At 43.3% G+C, this 19,964-nt stretch overlaps 1 protein-coding gene across 2 annotated transcripts; it reads right to left on the reverse strand.

The window, feature by feature from the left end:
• Window positions 1-902: 902 nt before the first annotated feature.
• Window positions 903-18,137, reverse strand: AP1S3 (adaptor related protein complex 1 subunit sigma 3). Of its 2 annotated transcripts, XM_029962657.1 has the most exons (6): window positions 17,743-17,777; window positions 13,882-13,886; window positions 4,667-4,845; window positions 3,395-3,503; window positions 2,332-2,469; window positions 903-1,387 (listed from the first exon to the last, which is right to left on the reverse strand). In XM_029962657.1, exons 2-6 carry the CDS (start codon window positions 13,882-13,884, stop codon window positions 1,352-1,354), a joined length of 465 nt encoding a protein of 154 aa, XP_029818517.1. In that variant the 5' UTR covers window positions 13,885-13,886; window positions 17,743-17,777; the 3' UTR covers window positions 903-1,351. The 2 variants fall into 2 exon arrangements, with proteins under 2 accessions (XP_029818517.1, XP_017935517.1); XM_018080028.2 differs by lacking the exons at window positions 13,882-13,886; window positions 17,743-17,777 and adding an exon at window positions 18,080-18,137.
• Window positions 18,138-19,964: the final 1,827 nt, after the last annotated feature.

Genomic DNA, 19,964 nt, shown 5'->3' on the forward strand with positions numbered 1-19,964 from the left:
TTGACTGGAAATGTGAATCAGTGCTTGGATCATTCTGGCATATTTGTCTGATAACGTGCCTAATTTTTGTACAGGATAATTTTATGATTTGACAGAGACAAAACATCTAGCTGTGAGTTATGGGCTAATAAAGAGAATTTCCCTGAGCTTTGAATTCTGTTAAAGGAGGAAATTCTCTCTGCAAGGAAGCCAGTTCAATCAATTTACAGGGTCCAAATTGCACTGAAAGACAGTTATGTTAACACAGCCGGTTCCACACATACACAGCTACAATGTTTTAAGATACAGTAAGAGACACAGCCCAGCTGACTCTTCTATTTTACCCTTTTTGCAGCTTGCAAAGTTAAAAAAAACTGTTTTAATTGTCCAATCTTCACAAAAATGGGCCATGTTCAACTACTTGAAAGCTGATCATCCCAAGAGGTGTGTGAATTTGAGACTGGAAAATTTTAAAGGGAAATATGGGTTTTGGTGGATACCAAACAATATATGAGATTATCTTCATGCTAAAATCCCAAAGACTAATTTTTTCCTCTTCAGGTTATCTCCTGCTCTCAAGCTGCACACTTCCAAAGTTTGGAGCCTTTGCACAGGTCCAGGGGATCTAGGAAGGGGATAGGAAAATGAGGAGGAAGACAGAGACAGGCCATCCACATGCAGCAGCAGAAAGGATTCATTAAACCTAGGAGAAGCCTACCTCCAGTCAGAACAGTCTTCCAGATCAAATGGAGGCATGGAGTGCACTCTAGTAGCAGTTGGAGCAGTCTTATTAGCAGACTAGAGCAGAAAAGAGAGGGAAGATCGTGAAAGAAGTGGGCTGGCCCAAAGAGATGCATATTTCTTCTTATGCTAGATGGGTTAATCTTGGCACAAAAAGCTTATGAAATCAGGGCCCACAACAATTTGGCTTTTAGAAAAAAAATTATTATTAGAGAGAATAATCCTTACATTCAAAATAATGGACATTTGTACAAAAGTAGAGTCATACAGTCAGCAGTGAACCAAAACTGGTAAAAATATCTCTTCAAAGTACTGTCAGAGTAGCATTTTATGATGACAAAATCTGTAGCTAAAAGACATGGTAAAAAACAAGAGTTCAGTCCAGCAAGGAAAAGAGAAAACTACACCCAGGGTAATAACAACTCTGGGAAACTCATATGCAGAGTAATGCAAAGTACAGAACTGTTAAACCCTTTGCTACATCAGCTGACCTTCATCTTCACCATTATACAAACAAACCCCTTCAGTTATTGGTTTTTGGTATTTCTGAGAATCTGGCACTTTGGGAAGCAATTTCAGGAAGTGCATTGTAGAGGTGCATACAGCAGTTTTCTCTCCAGGTAGTTTAACATTAAAATGCAGGCTTGTTCATGTATTCTTCCACTGTCTAGAAAAAAAAATAGAAGAAAGAACTGATGCATTATGGAGTGGTACAGTAATATTCATACAAAACCTCTTGTCCTCCTTGAGGACAGTTGTAGTTTTACATGGAATTAGATCAGATTAATTAAAATGTAGAAATAATTCTGCTTTAAAAACATGTAAACAGTGGTTTAGAATCTGATCCTCAAATCATGACATACCACAGCTGTGGCTAAACTCATCGTGCCGAGTGGCCTCTGTACACAGCTGGCTGAGTTCCACGTGCACATGACAGACCACTGGGAAAGCTGCTCAACTCACACAGAGTGTCCTGAGCTAGTTCTGCCCATGTGCTGCTTCCTTCAGAATTAGGATGGATCCTTCACTATCGAGTTAAAAATGAAATAAATCCATCCCATGCAACTGCTTTTGCCATTCCCGGCACAACACCAGAGAATTCCTGAATTCTCTGCAGGGTTCTGAATAAAGGTTACATATCTGTGCCTGGCAGAACTACACAGGTGCTTCTGAATGGAAGTGGAGTTTGCCAGCACATGCTCTTTCCAATTTTAAATGTTAATAGTACGTCATCTGTTTCCAATGTACTAGTGAAACACAAGAGATTTTTCCATATTTATATATACATATCTATACATAAAATATAATCTTAAAATATGATCTTATAGAAATATCTTTGATGCATCTTAAACTATTTCTTAATACACTATCTGTGAAATTCTAGCAGTTAAACTGCAAGAGAGCAACAGCCATATATAGTCTCCACATGATTGATTCCAAGAGGGTTGAACTGAAAGCTTATGTAACTGCACTGTTGTACCTGTTGAAACTGAATGCAAGACACACTTGGATAATTAAATAACAGAAGTGCTTAGCTGTGTTTTCAGCTCCTGTCAAACAAGGAAGATGTAGGAAGATGATGTGTTTGCCTTTTGTCTTCCTCTGCCTTACCTCCTGCAACATGTCACAGTCTTCTATGGCTTTCACTGCGGTCTTCTTTGAAGTTTCTTGTACTTCTCCACCAATTATAAACTCATCAAGAATAAAATAAGCTTTTTCAAAATTAAAGATAATATCCAGCTCACACACCTGCCAGAAAAAAAGGACATATCACATTTAAACCACTTTTACAACATTATAAGCACTCCTGGCTCAGAAGTTGTTGTGTTAATCAAATATACTCAACATATGCACTCTTGTTGCAGGTACCAGGGTGAAGAAAGAAACTGCATGTTATGTAATGTTGAAGCCTCTTCATATAAACAGACTTACAGCAAAGACATTCCACTTATTATTAAATCCATACTGGCTCTCAGAGAACAAAGTAGACTTCCTAGCCTACTAACCTTATCACAGGTCCTACATAGCCCTTGCAATATGGGTTTTACTGAGAAAGACAAATTCCCTGCCTAGTGACAGCCACCAACCACTGTTGTGTTTTGAGGTGGTACAGACACGAGTCATGGCACACTGACTGAAATGAGATGAATTAAGGTAGTCAGCATAGTTTCAAAAATATTCACAGAAAAGATGGGTCTCTTGTAGTCTTCAAAGACTTACTAAAAGACTTACTTGGACCTTCTTCAGGTCTTTTCTTTGAAAACACACCCAGTTTATATTTTTCCTCGTTCTGTGTCCTTAAGTGTTATGCAGTATTATGAAGCAAACAAAACCAGTATATCTGAAGACATCAGGAGGGAGAATTAAAGTACTTTACCCCAGGGTTTTTTTTAAAAGTAATTTTCCTCAAGCTTTCTCTTCAAATTCTATTCCAAGACAGACATACTAAGTATCAAGATTAATTTTGGGGGGGGAGGAGGGGGAAGAAAGGATGGAAAAACAATCTTATGATTGTTTCAGCACTATTTTATAAATAACTCTAATAATGAATTTCACTCTGGATTGAGAAAGCCTGCAGGGCAAGTACTGCAGATGGAAATGTGAAGTAAATGAGCTTCACCTAGCTTTGTTTATCAGACACAGGAATGAGTTCATGGGAGAAAGTGAAACCTACGTTTCCAAAGTATTTGTCCAGGAGCTCTACGTATCGATGAACAACCTCTAGTGTCAGGAGCTCATTATCCTGGTCTTCTATTGCACAGCAGAAATACAAACTGGCATACCTGGGGAAACAGAGGCAAAAACATGAGAGTGAATAGCTGGGACCTCAGTGCTCTGCTTGTCTCTTAGTAGTTACTCGTATGACAGTTAATTCCTATCTAGTCTCTAAAATAAACATTTCCTTTCATTCTTATAGTATCCCAGAAAACACTTTGAAAGATCAGAGAATTTAAACAAATTTTAGTGAGACCAACAAACTCCACCCTTGGTAAAGTGGGATACCTCCAACACTGGTTGGGATAAAATAAACAATAAATCAGTAGTACTTTCAGGTCTCTCTCACCTGCTGTAATAGCACTATAGTAAGTGGGGTTAATTAAACTGCAGGACAAGCTACTCCTCCTAATTAAAAAAGGCAAAAATAAAGGTGAAAGGCGTCACATCTCAGTAAGCCTGCTGGCTATCAAATGACAGAGGGCCAGAATGCATGAAACTGCTTAACCAAACAACCTTCACAACTAACTTGCAGCAAAAACTTTTATGTTTAAACCAACCTAAGATGCAAGAACGATCCACCTCAGTTCGCTGGTGCTCTGGCTGGCTCAGAGCAGCTGATCAGATGTCTATACCCCTCCTTTCACTGCATGGAACTCAATTTTTGCTAAATGGGAGATGTTGCTTAATTTGTCCAGCTACACCTTAAGGCTACTTTTGTTTGCTACAACTTTAGAAGAATGAACAGGGAGTAAACGTTAGGTATTGTGTAACTGGGAACCAGTGATTTCTTTGGAAAAGGAAATGGGAATTAACACTTTCCAGAGCAACAAATATTTCAAAGACAAAATTTGGCAAAATGTTGGAAGTACCTCAGAACAGTTCTTGCAGCCCCCCAAAGAGCCTGATAAAGCCCAGCACACATCCCAGCAGGCTACCTTGTTGAATTAGAAGGCACAGTGAAGTCTAGAGCCTTCTAACCACCAATACTTTTTAGACTACTCCCATGTTTCTCATTTGACAAATTGTACAAGCATTTTGCACCCCACAATTTACCCTGCTGGTTTGTCCAGGGACACTGCATTGTTATACACAGATGGCAGGCTCCTAACTGAGCCTAGCACTAAGAGTGTTGTTTGCTGCTTTTCTTGAAGTGAGCCTTTACTCTTCTCTTCTAGTATGTGTTATTCAGATGAATAATAATTATACGTTCTTATAAAATTACTCACACCTTTTGTAAACAAGCTTGAGGTCTTTCCAGTCAACGAAACTACTTGTTTTTTGATTGCGAGACAAAATAATCTGAACAATTTCTCGAATGATCTTTTTCTTCTCTTTATCAGGTAGCGTCGTGTACCATTTCTGAAGCCTTAACTTCCCCTGCCGACTGAACAGCAGTATAAAGTGTATCTAGAGTAAACAAAGCAACATGGTTAACACCAGGGCCACGGCCAGAGAAGAACAGTCCTCTGCCCATTGCCAGAAATCTTGAGTCCTGGCCACGCATCTCCAGTCTTGGTGTGATGTTTGGACATGATGTCAGTAAGGTCCACGGGAAAGATCCCTCCTCTCTCCTGTTTTTTCCCCAGGCAGCCCTCCCCTCCCTGTGGGACCTCTTCCCTAGGCCAAACCCTTTGCATCCTCTCCTACCCATCCTTCCTTACCTTGTGCAAACAGTAGCTTTGATTCCTTTTCTGTCTCTGCCCTGGGGAACAGGAGGAGCATCACCACTTTGCAGTGGTGAGAAGAGGGCACCACCCCCTCCTCCAGCAAGATCAGATACCTCAGTGAAGGGAATAAAGACTTATCCACAACAGGGCTAGGGAAATCAAGATCAGTGTGGCAGAAGACTAGAAAAATGAATACCGAGACAGTAATCGTAATCACTAACAATTCTGATATTTCAGGTCACAAACAAAGCAGCAGGTTCCTAGAAGAGGCAATAAAGGGCAGAAGAACTTTGGAAAGGAGGCTTGACTAGTTTTACTAAAGAAATCAGCAGACTATGAAACACAGACAATTGTGATGATGGACAGACCTCACTGAGCAGGGATATATTATATTAAGTAAAGTATAATATCTACGCTGTTCTAAAATCTCCAGTTTAAAGCTAGTCATAATTTTATAGGGTTTGACTCATGATTTTTTCATGCTTAGCATAAGCAGTATTACTGAAATACACAAGAGCCAGCTTTTAAATGCCAGTGGGGCTTTGGGAGAAAAGTATCAATTCACATTTATACAAATACTTCTATTAGCAGGTTAAAATAACTGACCCTAGTGTATGTGAGCAGTACAATAAGCCATTTACTCAGAGTGCAGAAATGGTGTTAAGAATGCAGGGCATCTATTTGAGGAGGACATCCTTCTCAACAGAACATCCTCTGCTAAATGGAAAACAACTCCACAAACCCACCTAGGGGGGATAGAGATGTTTTCAATGGCTGAAGACACTGTGAACTGCCCTGTTCTTGACAGGCACCCCCATTGCTGTTCTCACCAGTACCAATGCCTGGAGGCCAGGGCTGTGCAGGAAGGATGTCTAACTGTGGTCACATCCATGTGCATGATGACAGGTGCACTGCTGCTTGTCTGTGCAGTGACTGATGGCTTCCCTGGATCCCAGGAGGACCAGGGAGAAGCACAGGAGCCTTGCTTTCCTCACTTGCTCCCAATCCTTGCAAAGTCCCAACAGAAGATCTGGGAGATCCCTTACCACAAGCCCATTCCCATTAGCCTAACCTTACCCTTCCCTTTAGTTTTTCAATCTACACCCTACTCCCTTCTGCTTCTTGTTTTCTATTCCAGGTTATTACTGTACCTATACTTCATCACTCCATTTCCCCAGTGAGGCTTATAAAGTTAATGTTCACAATCACTATCAAGATTACAATGCAAATTTCTGTAAAGATAAAATCACTCCACGCTCTGGTAAAGTCTGAGCAGAGAAGTGTACCAGAGAAGCTTCTGCAAAATAGAAAAAAAAGAAAAAGCTACTGGATTTTAAACAAAGCATTCATTCATAATTCAGAACCATTCTCTAGCTATTGAGTTGCATAGTTATTGAGTAATCCAAAGATAAGAGAAAGATATCGAGAAAGACTTCAAATATAGGATTGTTTTAGGGAAAGGAGGACTGCTTTATTCATGTGTCTGTGGCAGCATCTACTGCTGGAAAAAAGGCTCTCGCTATCACTAGTCTAATGTGCTTGATAAAATTACAAGGATTTTGTAGCTGCCTTGTGCTGAGTCCTAAAATACCCTCCAGACGAGCTTGCAAATAAAAAGTATGCTGCTGGCAGTACACACACCCTGATTACAGTGAAGAGCAAAGCACCATGTTTCTGCCTTTCTCTGCTTATATTACCAACTGGGTTTGACATGGTAGTATTCCAGCTGCCAGGGTTACCCCCTCCCAGAACATGTAGGGACAGCACTTACTGTCCATACACTTGTCCACTGAGAGGAGCTGGATGAATGAAAGGCTATTCTGCACAGTACATTAACTCCAAAGCCCTTGTAAAGATGAATATGTTTTGAAAAGCTGAGCACAGGTTAAACAGATATGAGCAGCAGGTCAGGCGGAGTCCTTCTAAAAGCCATCGGGTACAGGTAGCAGCTATTTGATAAACAAATTTCTAAAGATATGGTGAATCATCAGATCGGAGAGGATGATCAGTTTTGACTGAAAATGCCAGGGAATTAGTCAGTGAAACCCTATCAAAAGCTGACAGTATGTTCAGCATAAGACTGTGAGATTTGAGACATCTTCAGGAAGAAATGTATTTGCCTGCAGTGCTTTAACAGGGAAAGAAAATGAAAGGATATTCTGGTTTACTTGTTGGACCCTCAGTTGTTGGACCCCACAGACCTTAAATCTGAGTGCCTGCAAGTAATACATGTATATCTCCAGGAGAGCAACCTTATGCTTCTAAAAGGTTAAATAAATACCAACAAACCAGGGAATCACTGTGAATACTACCATTATTTTTTGCTGATTAGTTACTTCAGGATGTTATGTTTCACCCATAGCAAAGTGCGATGCTCTTCACTTAAAACTGCTTTGAGAATTCCATTGGTTCTTCTAAGAATGCAGTTGATGTCTCACCACCACTTTCATGATCAGAGGCAACATTCTTTGCAATCAGAAAAGATCTATTAATGCTCCTAAATGCACCAAGATTCGTACACAAGCTCCAAAATCACACTGTTTCATATGCAGAATATAACTGCATACATCATATGGTAATTTTTACAGAAATATATGCAGCTAGAAAATTGGTAGAGCCTCTACTGTAGTACAATTCTAATTTCACAGTCTGCATAATAACAAGGTAGATATGACTGCCCAGCTGAGAATTACTGTAACAAAACAACACATTACAAAGCTGCAGATGCTTAGAAGAGAAAATATTGTGGGGGGGTTTTCTCCTCTTTTGGTTCTTCTTCCTTTTTCTAAATTCTAAAACCCCTTCAATCTGGGTTAACTCTCTAGGAGTTGTAATAATATTACATTCTCAAGAGGTTAAATAGCTTCATTCCTGTAAGCATAAGCATCCAACTGTTTCATTCAGTTCAGCTTTGCTCTGCCCAGTCACACTGACATGACATAACACATTCCTCACTCTCATGGCTCTGTTCATTACAGCCCACTGCAAAGATTCTGATGCATCAATAAACCTGGAAATGTTGAAGTACTGCACAAACACAGATCTAACAGCTCATCTGTTCCTTGCTCCTTGACTGTGAAAACATATTTGCTTTCCTATAGCGCCAATGGCAAGATGGAGGTTGATTAAGGATTTTTTCCTTGGTTTCCAGCAGCCAAACTACAAATAGAGGTAGATTATATTGCAATGTTTTACTCATCATTAAAAGTTCTAACTCCAGAGGAAAACAAAGGCAAATGACTTTCTACAAGCAAAATACCTGAGAAGCAGGGTGCTTGGTTCCCTTTGCTACCATCCTATGGGGGTGCTGGCTGTGACTAACAAGCACCAGACCCAGGGGCGATGCCAGAGGGAATTTTTAGGTCCGAGACTGAGTGGGTTGGGATGAGTACAGTTCCTATGAGAGCATCAGCTGCCTTCACATGTGGAGTCTGTGGAGACAAGCTTTGGTCTGGGAGCTGAGTGTAATTTTATTAGCTTGTTTTACTGAATCAGACCCAACCACCTACAGCACTGTGCGAAATGACCTCCGTAAACGTCAGTAAGTAGCCTAAATGACTCCACTTTCTATTTGTAGGCTACTGGAAAAAAATTAGGGTTTTTTTTATAAATCCAGCATTAAAACCAGATTTCTAAACTTGAACTCTATGTTCTCATGCATCTCTGAATCAACTGCTACTTTAAGTTACAAGACAGATTGGAAAGTTATGGGGCCTTCTCTTTTATCAAGATCTACAAAGCTGTACTGGGATAAAAGCTAACACCCTTAGTTTCAGGGCTACAAAAAAATCAAATGGTAGACTTTGACATGAAATAATTTACCAGTAAATGGAACAGACATAAAAAATGCAAAATGCAGGTTTGCACGTTCATGAACAGCAAACAGAAGAGAAGTATGTAAAACTAACACACACTCTGATTTCTTTCCACCTTCCTAGGGAGACCTTTTCTTCCTTTAGCTAATGGGCTGTCATGATCTGATAAGCAGCTCACCCGAGCTTGTCTTCTGGACTGTTCCCTGCCAGGACTGGAGGTCCCCTTTGGTGCAGCCTTCCCCAGTGTTTGGCCATTACACACTCCAGACTGATCAAACATGTTACAGTTGGCTCACTGGTTTCAAACTCGGATCATTTGTTGCTTTTACAGAGGTTTTTAAATTTAACCTAATCTGTACTGCAACATTTAGCACAACCATCTAAAGGTCTCCAGCCTGTACTCTATTACATATAGAACAAACCACCCACAGGGAGAGCAAATAAAGATGACTCCATGGGAAGACAGGGGTCATTTGTCCAGTTTACTGTCCTTGGTGTAAACATGTAAAAGATGCCACATTTCTTCCTGCAAAGTGAACTCCAGGGGTGTGCAGCGAGGCTCTAATTCACCCCACTGTGAAAAGAATGTGCCCCAGAAATGCTTCTGCTCCTCCCATAATTCAACCTGCACTGCATTTGCTGACCGGTTTCAAACCTGTTCTGTGGCATCTGGCTGCTCCAGGTCCTTGGGGGGGACAGGACAGGAAGACTGCAAGGAGCCTCAGGGGAGGGGAGGCAGAAGAGGAAGACTGTGGAAAAAACAGCAAGCAGCCTTCTCTGGGCAAGGATTTGCTCGGTTAGGCAGCTCTGTCACTCCAGCAGCACTGGGGGTACACTCTGCTCCAGCTGAAACCCTTCCAAATTCAGTTAAGAGCCCTCCAAAACCAAAGCCACCTTTATAAAACAGAGATTCCTAAAATTCACATGTAACTAAGGTTTGCAAATTAGGAATCGCTATCCCAAAACATCTTGGCAGAATGTGGAAACTCTTAAGATTTCCTTAAAAGCTTTCTGTAGGGCAACAGGCAATATAGGACACACTAATGGATGAAAATTCCTGGACCTCATAAAATGGTAAGTGGGATGAAAAAGCCATACCTTCAGCTGCTGCCAGAAGCCTGGAGAAAACCAGACTGACTAGTTGTACCTGGCAGAGGAAGCTACTTTTTATGATAAAGTTCTCTCTGAACTTATTCTGATTCCTTGGAAGTCTGCTTGATCTTCTAGCACTGTTTTAGCCTAGTTGAGTTCATATTCTACTTATCTTTTCCTATTTTTCATTCTTTTCTCTGATATGAAAGAATCTATGTCCCAGCACAGACAGCTGCCCAGATTTTTTTATTAGTATTTATTTTTACATCACATCTGAAATTGAACAAAACCTGCTTTCGTTAAATTGTTTCTTTTAAAAAGTATAAACATTCACAGTATTCTACCTATTAAGTGACTTTTTTTTCTCCAAAACATTTGATGAATAGTAGATTTCTTTTAGCTTTCGCTTTGTTTAGTGTTTGTTTTTTGGCAGAAGGAAAGTAAATACTGAAATTTAAAAAAAAAAAAAGAACAGCTATACTGTGAACACAGAGATGGTTTGGAATGTCAGGGTGAATTGAGAGAGATGTACTGAACTGACAACTATGGACCTATTAACAATCTACCCACATCAGGATGAGGCAGAATACTAACACACTCAAGTACAGCTATTTTGGTATTCTGAGGTTGCACAAAGTCTCCATCTGGTTAGTGACCTTTAATACACACTCTGGGGTTTTAGACCCTTCTAAAGCAAATATGTAAAATTCAAAACAGACTACTTTATTAAAAATATTAATTTCCTTACTTGTTCACTCTGTCACTAAAACATTCACAGCAGCTGAGAGACGTTTGTTAAATACTGTTGGATCTCAGCTTTAAAATTTAAAACATACATTTAGCCTCCATGATGTAAGCAAATAAGAACAAAGAAAACATGGACAAAAACAGTAACACAGAAATCCCGAAGCACCATGTTGCTGCCTAACTGGCACAGGATTCTTTCTCACTTAATCTCCATTAGGAACATTTCTGAGCAATTTCCCCTAAACAATACATCCAAAGTCCATGCAATAAAAGCCGTGCCAGATCATTACAGGTACACGTGACTATAGTTACACATTGATTTTATGCTTTTTCCTGATGCAGAAGTCACCCTTATTACTGAAGATTTTAAATGGACCAGCACACCAGCATTTAAAGGATATTTATAACATATGGTATCAATTCAGACAATAACAACCTTCTTGTTAGCCTCACTTGAGTTAAACTATAATCTAAAACAATATAGCTCAGCTCTAGTTCTGAACCAAACAGATCCCCTGAAGCTCCTCACTTCTGATCCCTACCTAAGGATCAGAAAACAAAGCTGAAGGAGCTTTATAAGTGCCCTGTAAGTGCCCCACAAGCTCCCTCCCGCTCTGCTCTTGCTTATCATTGTATCTCAGTCCTCCCAACCTTGGCTCATTCCACACAAATTGGTGGTATTCCTTCAACAGTGTCCTCCCTACAGCACAGCATGTGCCTCCTCCTCCTCCTCACAGGCTGCCAGCCATCCCACCAACGGCAACCCCGGGTTTCCAGAGGAGAGACAGCACAGGCAATGGCACCCAGTTTTTACAGAGCATAGTTACTTTTGGCTTTCTTAAATCAGTGCTTTTTTATTCCTGCAAGTGGAGTTACTCCAGTTTCCAGGCAATAAGCAAGAACAGATCCAGGCCGGGAGTTTGCAGAGAACCTGCCTCAAGCTCTGCCATAGGACAGCGGGCCAGGAACGGCAGGACAGCCGTGAGAACCAGACAGAGGGCACTCCAGCTTCAGTGCCACCCCCAGGGACAGACAGAGGCAGGGCTGGCAGCTGGCTGACCTCACAGAAACCAGCACAATTTGAAGACATTCAGAGCAATTTTTAACCAGATAATCACATCCCTTCTTCCTCCTAGGCCGGCTGGGCTCTTAGAATTGTTTTTATTTGCTTATATGTTTCTGGGAGGCAGTGAAAATCTTCATGAGGTTACTACACAGAGGAGATGATCAGGGGAGAGGCTGAACAAGCTACCAGAGCTCCTCCTAATTCACCATAACCCCAGTGTACTTCACAGTCACAAGGAGCTATTTTTCCAGTCTGTTCCTTGAACACCTAGTGAAGAAACAGAGCTGAAATCTCATCCAATGGGTTCTGGTAAAAGGTGCAGCCTCTTTTAGTTTAATTTCCAGTTCACCTTATCAGGTGTTTGCAAAGCCCTGCTGTGTGAAGGCACTGCAGGGACCTTCCCTTGACTCTGACCTCTCAAGGAGCAAAGTTAGAAGCTTTGCTGTGGGACAGGGCAGGCACATCCAGAAGGTGACAAGCTTCCCTGGTTCCTCAGCCAGCTGACAGACAGTGCTTCAGCCTGGGGATTCCCATGCCTGGTGGAGCAGGAACAGAGCCTCACACCCATTCCTCCAGCTCCCAACAAAGACATTCACAGAAAACCTGAGCTCCAAAAGGACCAAAGATACACGTGAGTTCGGATCACATTTGTGAATTACTATGAAAGAGCATAGGAATAATTTTCTTTTAAATGCTGAAGCATTTCATTCAAGCATTTTCAATAGAGAAATTCTCAGTTTTCCCTTTTAAAACGGCATTTTTTCATTAAAGTAAAAAAACACCACGGATTTAAGCTAAGCATAAATATAAAAGATGCAACCACTGTTTACAGAAGGAAGGGTCAGATTTCACAAAATGCTTTATGTTGGCCCCATATTTAGCCTCAAGACTAAATATGCTGTGAGAGTTTCCCGTAGTCCTTCCCATGGCTTCTCCAGAGGTCAGAGCAGACCAGCACTCACCCAGTACTTCATGTGTTCGCCTGCAGTGCACGGACTTGCAAGACAAAGGCACAAGACAGTAAAGTTCTGCATTTTCTTTAAACAAAAGTGAGCCTATTTCTCATTCCTTTGCAGTTTGTGCCCAGCATTCACCACAGGGCACTAAGCAGAGGGCGGTGACCACAGAGTTCCTGCACTGGTTAACAAGCCATTGAGAACTGCAAGCATCTGAGCAAACCTGTCTCCAAGCTCTAAGGGCAAGGAGCAAGGCAACAACAGGCATTTACTGGCTAGGGAAGAGGGATTTTAATGCCCTCCCAGACAGATGGATATCCAACATAAATTCAGACAGACGAGAAGAAAACACTGGTGTGTAGAGTACCTGGGGTTATGCCTGTGATATTAAGAAATCCACATCCAGGACATACCAGGCCAGAAAGACATGTCTAGCCAGAAAGGCACGCCAAGCTTGCCTTCAAACACAAATGCAAATTTTACTTTCCCATCCTACCTCAATGCCTCTGCATGCTGTATTCCTACTTGCAAAATGAAATGCCATTTGGGCATGGTTGGATCTTGCACCTCTATCTCTACATTGCAACACCTGAAGAAATGCAAAGGTCTGGGGGTGGCCACTCAAGAAAGAATGCAGCCAAAGCAGCCAAGAAAATGCAGATGACAGCCTGCAGGAATAGGACAGTAGGGGAATTAATGGGTAACTAGTAGCTGAGCATATGTGATACAGACAGAATTATTTTTACAGGAGTAGTATTGTTTTAATTTAGTCACCACTGGAAGGACCAATACTGGTACACAGAAACGCCTGATGAAGCAAAAATCTTGCAAGTACTTCAGGGAGGAGCAGCTCTATCTGCATTAGTTTCCTCAGTACTTTCATAATTTTGTCCCTTTGCTGCTCTTGCAGGTAACTGATGCCTTCAGAAGGTCTGTGGGATCGTTTATAAAGCATGGGATTTTTTAAGTAATTAAAGATGTGGCAAAACAGCAAACATTTTGCATGGTCCATGTGCTTGGCAGCATTTTCTTGCCTCATGACAGACCCAGCTGCCCACTACTCCTCCAGCTTTCTTCCTGCATTTGCCTATCCCAGATGCCATGGCTTTCTTCAATGCCCTCCAGGCACTCCACATCCTAGTAACTCCTGGCTCTGAGACATGTCTACAATTTCCTTACTTGTGAGTGAAAATATTAAAAAAAATAATACTTAACCAAAGAATCATTTCTTTTGCTTTCCAGAAATGGGCCTATTACCCAGAGACAGCAAAGTATGCATCACAATTCCTGCACGGACAGCCCAGCCCGAGCAGGCTCCAGTATTAAACAGTGACAATCTGTAATGATCATGAGCACTTGGAGAAGGAACATCCAAAACTGGAAAGTCCAACATTACACATTCTCTGCTAAGAACCCTAAAAACCATTTTTCCTAGCAAATCCCACAAAACTGTATCCTACAGGGAGTAACTGAATGCCAGATTATGGATCACCCTCTGAGCTGTACTCTGATCTAAGCAGCTTCCAGAAGGGGACAGCATAAGAAACAGGGCATGTGTAAAATCACTCTGGTAGTCCTATCTCTATGAATCACAGGTTTAAGGATTCAGGGACAGAAACTGCATCCAGACAACCCACCTGTGGACCCACCCTCCATGAGCTGCCTAACTACTAGGACACCCACAGCACCCTCAGCAGTGGATTAAAAACATTCACCTACACCGGGTAGAAAAGTATTCCCTTTTGTTTATTATACATTTAGTGCCTAAAAATGTTGCAGGACGTACCCTGACTCTTCTTGTAGCAACCAATCTTTATAGTGTTCATGACTTCATGCATTTGTATCACTTCCCCTGCAGTCACCTCTTTCCAAGCAGAAAAGTCCATATACTCATGACTTTCTAAACAAGATGCCATTCCATTGCCATTTTCTACTATCATACTAAAGTTCACTACAAGAAAAATTAACACAGAAATACCACATGGACTTTTTTTTCCATGTACAATGCTCCCTTGAACAACAAGAATAATTTATTTGTCATTTTCTCTCCTCTCATCTGTTCTAATCTGCTGTCCCTCTTGTCTTTCAGAGCTAAATGCCTAGAAGCAAAGTTCATTGTCTTTGTTAGGCCACCACACAGCTGTAAAATGGAAAATAATGTAAAAAGTGGAAAATAAAAAGTCATTCTTTGAACTATAGATAGTAAATTCTGTGCAGCAATGAAAACATCTTTTGCAGATCCACTTTAACAATTAACAGCATTGAGACTGTTGGTGAGGTCGATATTCAGAAGAGCTGAGAGTTCATTTCCAAACACTAGGAAGGTGTCAGCAGCTGCAGTCACAGCAACTAATATTTGCATCCAAGCTTCTAGATCAGTGACTGTTTATCAAATGTCTTGCTAAGTGGAATCAATGCTTGCCAACTCCTTTTCTATTTGGGCCAAATACATTTTTGGAGCCACTGTGCTCAATGGGATTCTTTTGATCTTTCTCCAGGGTTTCAGACTGTGCCCACAAGTACTAATTTGTCTCCCCTTACTGATGAATAGCACAGGTAGGAGGGAAGCAGAGCCTTTACTATGCAGGCACCAATTCTGCACTCAGAGCTTTGCAAGCAGAGCCATGTACTGTCACAAAAATAATACTGATAACACTGAGGCAGCAGCAGGATCAAGGTGTTGTAACACTTCCAGGCATGAAAGACTACAGCAATATGTCCTTGGGGACACTAATAATTTTCTTCTCTGTACTCTCTCCCCACTCTTTGACTTTGTTGAGACAGCCATTCTTTGTGACATGTTTCTCTGCTGCACCCACATGTCAGGGAGTAGAATTTAGTCTTTTCTAAGAAGTCTTTTTTTAAAAACATATCCCAAAGTAGCAGCTGGGCAGAAAAGCTGTCTTTCTCAGTAAGAAATGAAGTCAGCTTTGCTAAACAGACTCTTCCCTGAAACTTCCCTGGAAATATACAAGAGCAAACAATTGAAACAACCCTCTTGCTAAAACATGGTATTATATACGTGGCACCTTCCGTTCTGCTCTCAAAACACAGAAAAAAGGTTGCAAGTATAATTCTGTCAGTCCAAACTGGAGGAAACAATGCACAGACAGTTTAAAGGACCTGTTGAAAGTTTGTCACTTCCGAGCCTGAGTAAGTTATATTCTTGGTTTGTAACCCAGCAAACCCTTATTTCTTGACTCATAACCCAGTGTTAACAACTCTTTCCCAGAGACTGGATGACAGAGGAATTTTAAGTAAGGGTTCCCTGACAAAAGAATCCTTTCATTAGCACTGTATCTACAACGGGAGAATAGGGTAAGGCTGACAGCACTAGTTAAATGTAATAACACCAGCAAGGGTTCACACTATGACCACAGAAAAAAAAAATTAATTGTAAGAATGCACACTCAACCTTGTAAAATTCTAACCACCAATACAGCAGTCAGTCTCCAAATTGTCAATAAGCAGCACTATTGTGAGCAGAGCTCCCCTGGGACCATCGTGAGTGCTTTGAAAACTGGCATTTGTGAAGTACGTGCATCAGGGAGAGTTCTGAGATCAGCTTCCCTGAAATCAGCTCCCATATTTACTGACCTTCAAGGGTAAAATAGGAACTCCAGTTGTTTACATAAGCTTTATTAGAGGGAATTGGATATGCAGGGTTGTCTTAGGGTGTAACTAGAAGTTACATCTATATAGGGACTTAAGGTGTGGAGATTGCATTGCCATCTGTAAATTCATTACTGTGCATATTCTATTTGCATATGTAATGACAGATACACCTTTCTAAATACAGTGGACTAACACATATTTAGCATTCTGGCTAAACTACTGAGAAGAAACAACATAGCTCTGCCTTTGAGGATAGAGACAAACAACAGCACTTGGCCTCTGCTGAAGGAGTTGAGAGACTCCTGTTCGGCTGCACTGCCAGTAACTGGTATTACAGGTGCACACAATGGGCAAACTGTGCAAGACAAGTCTGAATTATCAAGCAGTGAGACGGCTTCTCCATTAAGAGGCATCACTGACCATCTCACTGCTTGAGAGCTCACAGTCCTCCTTGGGAAAATCCAGTCATTGTTCTCAAGATATTGGTCATCACGCTTAGCATAAGAGAGTACCTACAGAAACCCTTACTGACACCAGCAAACCCCCGCCAAGCGCAGCACTGGAGAGTCAAAGAGCCTCCCTCCTTTCCAAGCTCAAACAAGTCGCTGCTGCTGCCACTGCCCAGCCGTGGGGCCGGGTCACCCATCCCGGTGACCAGCGGGCGAGGGACACAACCAGACCCACACGCTCTCTCACAGCACAACACCTGATGGAGAGCTGGAGTCAAATTCCTACAACCCCTGTGAGACCGGACAGTGGAGCAAAGGCACCCGACCTGGAGGCAAGGCTGCTGTCCAAGCTCTCCACTTACCTGGCGCAGGGAATACCCCTGGGGAAAGGCTCTTCCCAGCGATCCTGTCACAGGAAAACCCACTGCCCAACATTGACCCTCTCTGCACCAGTCAGCCAAAAGACAGAGAGCCACCTGAAACCACATTCGATCCTTCTCCGGGCACGGGGGCCGACCTGAACCTCAGCTCCTCAAGTTACAGGAAGGCTTTATGAAACCTCCCTGTAAAACAGCCTTGTTTTCCTGGTTGGCCACGAAACACCGTCGGCGTGACCCGAGCTCACCCCGGGGGTCGGAAAACAGAAAACAGAATATATAACTTTCGTTTCCTCAAAAAAAAAAGGTGCAAACCTTGCGGAAACCCGCCTGGAAACGGCATTTCAGCCTCTCGGCGCAGCCGGTGCTGAGGGAAGCGGGGCAGCCCGGGTGTGCCCGGCCTCCCCCGAGCCCTGACAACGCGCCCGTCGAGGGCTCCGCGGCCCCGGGGAGCACCGGGGGCGAGGGCGGGCGGCGGGGAGGGCGGCTGGAGCCGGTGGATCGGACACTTACGCATAGCTGCGGAGCGCAGGCTGGGGCGGCGGCGGCCCCGGCCCGCCCGGGTGGCTCCCTGGGCGCTCCTCCGCTCGCCGAGCCCGCGCGCCAGGTGAGGCCGCCCGGCCGCATCGCGCCTCCACAATGCCCCGAACGGAACTCCCCCGGGCGCCTCCGCCCGCTCCCCTGGGGCGAAGGGCAGCGCTGGGCTGAGGGCGGCACAGCTGGGCGGCCCTGTGCCAGGGCAGCGGGGGCTCCCGGCACCGCCGTGCCCGGCTCTGGGCGGTGACGGGCCGGGGGTGCCGAGCCCCCGCCCGCTGTCCCCTTGTCGTTCAGGACCGCTCCGAGGGCACCCTCCTCACCATGGCACCCTTCTCACCACAGCACCCGAGATTAATAAAAACGCAGTTCTTGCGGTGCACCGGCTCTACCCCCTGTCAGGCATTCATACCCTGAAGACACTGGTAGATCTGCAGGTACGATTGCTCTGCAGCCCATCTCCCAGAGCAATTCCATCTCCATCAAAATGAAACTCAGATAGTTTAAATACCTTAAAGGGCTGGGATTTGCTAACCCTGTGCTTTTTGATGGAGCTGGATGAGAGGGCAAGGCATCAGCAAATCCCTGTAACCTCTGGCAGGGATTTGCTGATAAGGAGCTGGTGCCAAAAGAATGTGCAACATCCACAGACTCAGCACTTGAATCGAAAATCCAGGCCTAAGGCTTCTCAAGCTTGTACGAGGAGTCTGATCCAGATGCAAACGACCACTGGCATAAAATGAGAGGGGTTAGGATGCTTAAGTCCTGTGTTTGTAATCTAAAGGAGAGACATCCCCCCAGCACAGCATGCATTTAGTCCCAAGCACAGTGTATCTGGATTCAGGATACAGATCACATCTGCTCAGGGAAGAGCTGTGCCCTGCTCTTGGATGCAGTGCTAGATGCATCTGAGTCATCAGTGAAAATGGGAAAGAAATCCAAAAGGGCTTGGGGACTTTAGGGGACACTGACAATCTCTCTTCAGCCTCTGGCTTCAGCAAAGGGGAGAGATCCTTGGCCAAAAGCAATTGTGCATGTATAGCTGAGAGGGGAACTGGGCTTAAATCTGCTACCAGCTGGAAATGCCTATTTGCAAGAGCAGAGAGCAAATGCATGTGTGTGCTCCTTATCCTCATTTATCAGTGTCGAAGTCATTTCCACGTTTCCCTAAGCATGCATGACCCTACTCCTCTTGGCCTTCCATAAGCTTTGATTTGGTCTATTCTTCACAGAGTCTTTCACTGCTGTTTCCTCAGTTCTGGTTTCTGCATGTTCCAGCCCCATCCCACCAAGCAGCACATCACATGCTGTGCTGTGGCACTCCCAGCTGCTGGGTGCTCTGGTTTCATTTGTGCACAACACAACAAGTCCCAGCTGCCTACAGATCTCAGTGATCTGTTCACTTGCCCCTGGCCTCTGTCTTTCCTGAGTACACATCCCAGCCCATAAAGCAGTACTATCTACAGACCCTAAGAACATGCTTGCCCTTTTTTGCCCAGCTGTGCAGCACACACCGTGCAGCACACACCATGCCATGCTGCCAGACTGCACTGCCTCACTTGTTTTGCTGGGGCACCATCTTGCCTTCAGTGAGCCTGCCAAAGACACACTTACTGCAATCAGCATCTGTCAAAACAGACCACAATCTTACAGATTCTCTGGAAGACAGCTGGGATGAGTAAACAGGCCACACTAAGTGCCACAGTGCCCACACTGCCTTTCCCAGGAGGTAAACATCTGCCTTCCCCACGACCCTGCTCATGCTCCTGCCCCTTGCAGTCCCCAGCTCTGCCTACTGTGGCCTATGCAGAAGAACAGAGAGCTGCCTGCACTTGCACCCAAACACACTGTTGGTGAATGGGGAGTGTTCCCAGATAGCACTGCAGCACTGGGAAAGCCAAGTGTCTGTGAACACTCAGAACTGGATTTGCCTTACATGCAAGAATGTGGACACCACAGCACAGCTGTACTACAGAAGTGGGACATCAACACTTTTATTTCCAAAATGAATTTGAAATTAAGGGATGAACATACCCCTCAGTCCCTACCTATGTAATTTACTCAGGTGATGGACAGTAATTTATTTTTTTTTTGCTTAACAACTGTTTCCCAATAATCCTGCTTTTCTGTGCAAAGATCTTCCCTAATTAGGCCCATAGGATCAAGACAACCATCCTGCTGCTTTTGTGGTTTTTTGCAAGTAATCAG

The sequence above is a fragment of the Manacus vitellinus genome, unplaced genomic scaffold (genome assembly GCF_001715985.3).
Source record: "Manacus vitellinus isolate BGI_N305 unplaced genomic scaffold, ASM171598v3 scaffold_49_pilon, whole genome shotgun sequence".
NCBI lineage: Eukaryota > Metazoa > Chordata > Aves > Passeriformes > Pipridae > Manacus > Manacus vitellinus.